At 45.9% G+C, this 7976-nt stretch overlaps 2 protein-coding genes across 3 annotated transcripts in view; both read left to right on the top strand.

The window, feature by feature from the left end:
- The first annotated feature begins 3324 nt into the window (after positions 1-3324).
- Positions 3325-7976, top strand: part of ACSS2 (acyl-CoA synthetase short chain family member 2) — a 46100-nt gene continuing 41448 nt past the window's right edge. The window contains exon 1 of one of the 2 annotated variants that reach the window (XM_026503350.4): positions 3325-3712. In XM_026503350.4, coding sequence (XP_026359135.1) covers positions 3535-3712 — 178 coding nt within the window. In that variant the 5' untranslated portion in view covers positions 3325-3534. The remainder of the gene's footprint in view (positions 3713-7976) is intronic. The other variant, XM_026503349.4, reaches the window with a different exon arrangement.
- LOC123001284 (40S ribosomal protein S29-like) lies at positions 6189-6554 on the top strand. Its single transcript, XM_048222368.1, has one exon. The coding sequence runs from the start codon at positions 6279-6281 to the stop codon at positions 6480-6482; it is 204 nt and encodes a 67-aa protein (XP_048078325.1). The 5' UTR covers positions 6189-6278; the 3' UTR covers positions 6483-6554.

Below are 7976 nucleotides of genomic sequence, written 5' to 3'. Positions count from 1 at the left end.
CGGCAGGTGGGCGGTGTGCCTTGTGGACCTAGAACCTGGGGGGCGGGCCCTGAAGAGCGCGCGCAGGCTGGGGGGAGGGGTGGAGAAGATCGCCGCAAGCGCGACTTTAGTGGCTTGGGACACTTTATGCAACCCAGGGGCCAAACCCCTTCCTCCTTCCAGTTTTAGTTAGAATCCTCCTCAGACCCCAGACCCTCTTTTCAGCCCACAGACCCGTCCACTGACCGCAAACGTGGCCTCGACCCCCGATCCTGTCTCTGATCCCAAGCTCGGACCGCAAACTTGGCTTCGGACCCCACACCCCTCTCTGGACTCCTAGATCCTTCTCTGATCTCAGACTCCTCCTCCGACCCCAGACCCCTCTTTCCAGAGACTCCGTCTTCACACACACACCCCTCCAGTCCCACCCCTGCTTCATCCCCAGATTGCTTCTTCACTTAGAACACCTCCTCGGATGTCTCTCCTCGGACATCAGATCTCTCCCCCCACCCCCAGCACTTCTCAGATTCCTCTTTCAATCAACCCCTTCTGGAACCCCTGACCTATCAGGATAGGACAGTGAGTCCAAAGTTGAGTTTGTATTAGGATCTCTAAAATCAGATCCCCAGATTCCACTCTAGAGACCATGATTTATAGGCTGGGATGGGGTCTCTGGAATCTGGATATTTACCATCATTGTAAGAGGTTTTGATTTGGTTCCAGAAAGGACACTTGGAGAGAGAAATAACTGTGGTTGTGGTATGGCAGGAGTGGGATGGAGTGTGTGTGTGTGTGTGGGGGGGGTAATAAATGGGAGAGGAATGGGTCTCTGTAGTCTAGGTGTTTGGGTTCTATTCCCTCTGCTACCACTTACAAACTGCGATATTAGGCAAGACATTTAATCTCCTTGAGTATCAGTCTCCTCATCTGTAAAATGGAGAAAATAATAGTATTTGTCTTAGATAGTTGGAAAGATTAAGTAACATGTTGGAAGGTGCTTAGTATAGGACGTGGCACCTACTTAATAAATGTCATAATTATGATTATTGTTATTATTATTTCCTTAATCTCGAGTTCTCATCTCATCCAATCCAATCCAATCCATTCTCTTCCCACCCTGAGGAATTCCAGCTACACTATAGTTTGCATTACTACCCCATCTCTAAGGATGGGGGGCGGCTCCCTCTCTTGTGAGGACTCTTGCCCAAATTTCTGTAACAGTCCACAGGCATAGGGAGGGGACTGGTCAAGCCCCTGGGCACACATTCTCTCCTTCCCCAAACCCAGTCAGGCTCAGAGGTAATAATAACCAGGAGGGCTTGAAAATCTACTATGGGCCCAGCAGCTGCAGTGCCACTTGTAGACTGCAGGAGGCAGCAGCGTATTGAGAACAGCTTTAGGACTTAGCTGAAGGGCTTGGGGAGAGAAGAGAGGGTGGAGAGGCTGCCCAGAGCTGGAGCCTGAGGAGGGGAGAAGGGAAGGAGAATGACTGTCTATACTAGGACTCCGTACCCATTGCCTGTGCCTTCCTCCCTACAGAGAGGTTCCTAACTCCTCATTGAAGTCTGTAGGGCTTGTTATGCTTTAGTGAAGTCTGACCCCCCCCACACACACACGTAGGGCCTGTCTCCACTAAGTGAGGTCAGTGCTCCTTCAGTGGTATCCATTTCCTCAGTGTAGTGAGGGGCCCCTTAGTGGGGTTTGAGTCCCCTCAGTGGGGTCCATGTCTCTTTAGCAAAGTCTATATCTTCTGTATCTCCCAGGAGGAAGTCCATGTCCCCTCAGTAGAATCAGAGACCATCAATGCCATTTATGCCCTATTAGCAGGGTCCATAGCCCTTCATTGAGATCTGAGATCCCTCAACAAGATCTGTGCTCCCTTAATGGAATTCCCTTAATGGAGTACCTTCAGTATAGTGTGTGCCCCTTCGGTGCAGTTAATGCCTTCTTGATGAAATCTCTGTCTCCTCAGTGGGGTCCATGTCCACTCCATGAGGTCTGTACCCCTTCAGAGCCTTGAGACTCTCCCTTCAGGATTGGGTAGGCTCTGGATAATAGGTCTGACCATGGAGAGTTTTGTTTTGTTTTTTGTTTTTTGTTTTTTTTGTTTTTGTTTTTTTTTTTTGTTTTAGGGTGTGCTGGGCTTGTGGTAGCTGAACAAAGAATAAGGGAGAAGGTGGGAAGAAAGCCTGGGCCAGATGGGGTCACAAGCCCTGTGTAGGCTTCAGGAGGTGGGGACTGCCTGCTTTGACCCTCAGAAGCACTCTTGGAGTTAGTTATCTAAGGAGCTTTCCTGCTTAGATAGACTATTCTGTGAACTGATGGGGGGGGGGGGGCTTCTTGCTAGTGAATGCAAGTGGGAGATGGAGGGTCCTGCCTGGCCTCTCCTTTCTGGAGTGGAAAGGTTGGAGGGAAGCCAGAAGTAATTGAACCCAGTTGTGGCAGGTGAGAGGGGTTCTTGGTGAAATCAAGAGATTGGGAAGGAAAGAAGGGTGTGCGAAATTTTTCCTCTTTTGCATAGACTTTAGTATTTTAGAAATGTTACCTTCAGCCTGATGAGGGTAAGTCAGGAGACCAAGGTTTGGCCCTAACCTGGTTGTTGTTTGATCCGTGACCTTGCACAAATTGTTTCCTTTCCCTGAGTTTACCATTTGTGTAATGAGAAGGGGGTTTAGTAGCAAAGACCTGAAGCGCCTCCTCGTCTTCACTGGAGTTTTTTACTTTAGATCTGGGTGGAAATTTGTGGAGGTAGAGAGAGTAAAGACATATCTTCAGGGGTGGGAGAAAATCTGAGCTGGTCCCAAGGTTAGCAGAGAGGGCATCCTGTCCCCAGGCTGTGCTCTCGGCGTCGTGGGAGGAGTTTTTCCTGGGGACAAAAGGGAGGGGTTTACTGAGAATTGGGGAATAGTTCTGAGGGGGCGGGTGTCATCCACAAAGGACCCTACTCCACCTGGCTTTCAAGCTCGGTGGGGTGATAGTTAGGCTTGTGCAATCAGATCACGGGGCGGCTCCATTATGGGCCTGATTCAACTCCTCTCGGTTGCCCAGTTCTTTCCCGCTCGAGCCCCGCCCTAACCCAACTTTTCATCTGTCACTCCTAGACCCAACCCGACCATGGTCACTCCATGATCCAGCCTCCTCTCCTGTCACATCCATCCTCGCCACTCCCCGTCACTCCATGACGGGAGAGGGCCCACCTCCTCTACTGTCACGCCTGGCCCCTCCCCTTCAAGATTCCGTCCTCTCCTGTCAGGCCCGGCCCCGCCCCCTCTGCTCTCACTCTACGGCCCCACCCCTTCCTCAGTCAGCTCCGCCCCCAACCCTCAAGCAATGCGGGACTTTTCCCTTGGTCTGTCTTTGCGAACCCTGGTCCCGCCCCCATCGGGCGTGGCTCCCCCCCTCCAGACCTTCCGCAGCCGGGTCTGCCTACGCCACGCCTTCTCCGACCCGGTCTCTCCTCCTCCCGTAAGGCCCCGCCCCTCGGCCAGGCTGTTTTCCCCGCCTGGGCGCCAGGAGCGACAGTGAAAGCTCCTACAGCGCTCGGAACTTGACGTGATGGGGCTTCCGGAGGAGCGGGGCCGAAGCGGCAGCGGGAGCGCGGAGCGGGAGGAGGCTGGAGCCCGGAACCGGGTGCGGAGTTGGTCTCCGCCGCCCGAGGTCCGCCGTTCCGCGCACGTCCCGTCGCTGCAGCGCTACCGCGAGCTGCACCGGCGTTCAGTGGAGCAGCCGCGAGGTGAGGCCGGGCCCGGGCGGCCCTGGGTGGGGTCAATGAGGAGAGAAGTGGGGGTTTCCAGACGAGTGAGGAATTGGGCGCGTGGCGTGGGGAACGAGGGTTTCGTGAGGAGATCGGGGTTCCTTGGCGGAGTTGGGGTTTCCTTTGGGAGGTTGAAGGGTCTGTGAAGAGATGAGGAGGTTCTTGGAGGAGATGGAAAAGGAGTTCCGGGAGGATATGGGGATTCTATGGGGAGAAGGAGGGTTTTGTGTGGAGATGAGGGTACCCTAGGAGTTGAAGAGTTCCTTGGCGACTTGGGGGTTTCGTGAGGAGATGGGGCTTCCTTAAGGATAGTGAAAGTTCCGTGAGAGAAGGAGAGTTCCTAACGTGAAAGGACTGGTTCTCAGAGGTGAAGGGGCGCCTTTGAGGGGAGGAGAGCCACAGAACTTTGCTCCCTTTCGCGCCAAGTCAGCTGTTGCCTCCTGACACCTTTTACCCTGTGACTTAGTCTCCACTGTTGAGGGTCAGTAACTGGTCTGGTTCCCATCCTGGGGTCCCCAGGAGTAACGGAGTCCCAGATGTGTTTTTCATGTTTCAGAAATCGCAGTGAAAATTACGCAATGTAAGACCGAACAAGTCACTAAAATGCCACTTTTTTTTTTTTAAGTTAAGCTGGGATCGTAATAACTCAGAAATTCTGATAGATAGGCCCATGTCTTTAATAATGTGTAAGGAAAATTCTTTGCTCTTGCCCTCGGTCAGCATAAGGGGTCAAAACTGTACCCGAGTTGGGAGGCAGCATTATGTTTGGCAGTGGGATAAGCATGGGCAATGAATCAAACCCAGAAAAATCTAGATTTAGATCCTGGCTCTACTACTCATTCACTGCACGGTCTTAAGCAGAGTTTTAAACCTGTTTGAGATTCCTTTTCTTCATCTATAAGATACAGCTAATAATACTTGCTTCTAGGTTTGTTTGAGGTCCAAAGCAGGTGATAGGTGTGCATTGTAGAGTGCCTGATGCACAATTCAGTAAATGGTGGTTAATTTGATAACAATAAGAACAACATGGAAAAAGCGATTACTGAGTAATGCAAGACAGGATTGAATCAAGTGTAGAATGGTTCATTGTTACAGGCAGTGTCCAAGTGTGAATCCTCAGACCTGTTTTCCTTTCTCTTCCTTCTCTGTATTTTTTCCCCATCATGAGTTCATCTGTTTTACAACTATTTCTACAGTAATAACGTCTGTATATTTAGCCCTGGGCCCAGGATCCCACTTATGCTCTGGTCCCAAATTTCATAGGTCTGTAGACCATTTTATTCACACACCTTGATGTTATACCATATTTAACATGACTGTGACCAATTTTCCCTCCCAAACCTGCTCTCCCCTTAATTTTCTAATCCCTGTCAATGGCAGTATCCCAAACTAAATCTTTCATCATCCTCTCCTCTAATAAGATCTGTCAACCACAGATAGATCTTTTCTATCTGTATATCTCATTTAATATTATTTATTGCTTACTGAGGACAAATTCTGTTTGATTTGATGTAGAGACTGTTATCCCCATTATACAAAGAAGAAAACTGAAGCATAGAGGGGTTAACTAACTTGTACAAGGTCACAAAGCTACAAAGCAGTGGATCTGGGATTTGAACTAAGGTAGTCTTGACCACAGAATCTATACTCCTGATAGCTATATTCTTCCTCTTCCCTGACCTCACAGTCTGTCTTTCACCAAATTCTGTTAAATACTCTTTCAAAATGTCTCTGATTACCTTTTCTTCCATTCCCAAAGAACCTTTTAATTCAAGGAAGCAGCCTCTTAATTGGTTCTCCTGTCCCCTGGTCTCACCCACCTTCAATCTCTCTCACAGAGTTATCTAAAATAAACACTATTAGATTGATACCTGGAAACATTGCTTTCATATGTCACTTCAAAAACTTCCAATATTTCTCTGTTTCCTCCAATTTCAAATTAAAATTCTGCCTTTCTTTCAAGGTCTGGGTAACTAGCTTCACCCCACCCCTCTATTCTTAACTTTTGCTATTCCCTACCACACCCTTTATTCTAGATAAGTTGTTCTCATTGATACACTGGATACACAAAGGTTTCTTTTCCATCTCTTTGCCTTTGCCCATTTCCTTCTGCTCCTCTCTACCTAGTCAAACTCCACCAGTTCCACACAGCATTCCCTGATCATTCAGTCCATGCTCATCTTTTAATCTTCTGAACTTCTTCTGTACTTAGAACGTGTGTCAACAGAACATCCAGATTTGAACACCTCTACCGAAACAAAACAAAACTAAGCGATCATAAAACTCAGTTTTCTTCATCCTTATTGATACGCATAAATGTGGTTCATAAATAGTTTTACATAATCTATGCCTACTCTTATCACTTAAAAGTATTTTTGAGTATATACATGTACTCGATGTAGTTGTAACAACATATCTGATTTTGTATACTGGTTTCTAGCTGTGTGGTCCTTGGGAGAGTTTTCTCTGTTTCCTGAGCTTTGGTTTTCTTATCTATAAAATTAGGATAATTGATGTGTACTTCATAGGGCCATATAAAAATTTAATGAGGCCTTTTGCCTCATTGCATCTGAGAGAGCAAGATGGGTCCCAGCAGCTATTCTGGAGCCATCTTAGGAAGTTTGGCCAGGGTTCTCCTTGCTGCCTGTGCTCAAAACAGCGTGGTCTGATTGGCCAGTACAGCCTCATTATGGGCTGCCAGCGTTTCCGTCAGTACATGAAGGATATAGACTTCATTAAGTTGGATTAAGTAAGCTTCTTTGAATGGGTCATCCAAGATACCTACCTTAACTGCAGATATACAGGATACCTACTTTAATGCTAACCCATTGTACTTAAAATAAAAATACTTCAATTATGAGTGTTTTAATATGAAAAAAAAATAGATGCAATGAGGGGCACCTGGCTGGCTCAGTCAATAGAGCATGTGACTCTTGATTTCGGGGTTTTGAGTTTGAGACCCACCTTGCATGTAGAGATTACTTAAAAATAAAATCTTTTTGACAAAAAGATTCAGTGAGATTAGCCCAGTGCCTGGTACAGGAATGGCATTCACTAAGATGCCACCACCCATTTTCTGTCTCTTTAGTGGCCATTTAGTATTCTGTTGTATTACTACTAGTATTACTAGTTTTCATCAGGTTTTTTTTTTTTAAACTGTTGGTGATGGGTATTAAGGAGGGCATGTATTGCATGGTGCACTGGGTGTTATATGCAAGTAATGAATCATGGAACTTTACATCAAAAACTAGGGATGTACTGTATGGTGACTAACATAATAAAAATATTATTAATAAAAAATAATTGTTGGGCTCTTGGGTTGTTTCCAATTTCACTGTTAAAATAGTGTTATTATAAACATCTCTTTAGTAATCACTTCATTTTTTCTATTTTTTTCTTATAGTGTGTTCCCCAAAATTGAGTTAGCAGATGAAAAGGTATAAAAAATTTTATGGCTCTCGTCAGTCACCGCCCTGCTATCCAGTAAGATTATGACAATTTCTTACAATGCCATTGTCATATAAGAGTATCTCTTTTACGGTGCCACTCTGGCACTAGGTTTATCTTTTTATTTTTTAATCTTTGTTAGTTTTATAGGTATATAATTGCACCTTGGGAATGACTTAATTTGGATTTCCTGAATTGATTGCAAGTTGTACACCATGTGATTTAGCTTTCATCTATATTCTGTCTTGCACGTTCAGAAGTATTTCATGTGTTAGTCTTATCTTTCCAACTCGATTGTATAAACTGAGTCTTGTAACCTTGAGCAAGTCACTTTACCTTTATGAATTTGGTTTGTTATTGGTGAAATGAAGGGGTGATAACCTCTGAAGTTACTTTCATTGTTATGATTCTAAGTGTGTCTCTTCCTTCCCTTTTAGCTCCTGATTCTGTAATTAGGACAGTATCCTAAGTGCTCTGCAATTACATGTTTTACCTGTTGAATACATTTTCTATGGAATAGCCAGGCAGATATTTTAAGATTATTAATCTGATCATGTCCCTCTCCTTGAAATCCTACAATGGCTTTCCATTCCTCTTAGGATAAATATCAAATTCCTTATCATGCCCAGAAGGATTGCATGATCTACCCAGTTTACACACCAATTCCTGCTATTCTTTTTCTTGTTCCTGGTGGGTACTCTGTTCCTGGTGGGGAAGTGGAGAAAAACTCTTATTCATCTTTTAGATTTTAGCAAAAATGTCTTCCTCAGGGCAGTTCACATCTTGATTAGTAACT

This window comes from Ursus arctos, unplaced genomic scaffold, assembly GCF_023065955.2.
Source record: "Ursus arctos isolate Adak ecotype North America unplaced genomic scaffold, UrsArc2.0 scaffold_16, whole genome shotgun sequence".
Classification (NCBI taxonomy): domain Eukaryota; kingdom Metazoa; phylum Chordata; class Mammalia; order Carnivora; family Ursidae; genus Ursus; species Ursus arctos.
This window is presented reverse-complemented; position numbering and strand designations above follow the sequence as displayed.

Bases quoted from the DNA above. Each gene is read 5' to 3' on its own strand.
- LOC123001284 (XM_048222368.1), top strand. From the start codon at position 6,279: ATGAGGCCTTTTGCCTCATTGCATCTGAGAGAGCAAGATGGGTCCCAG.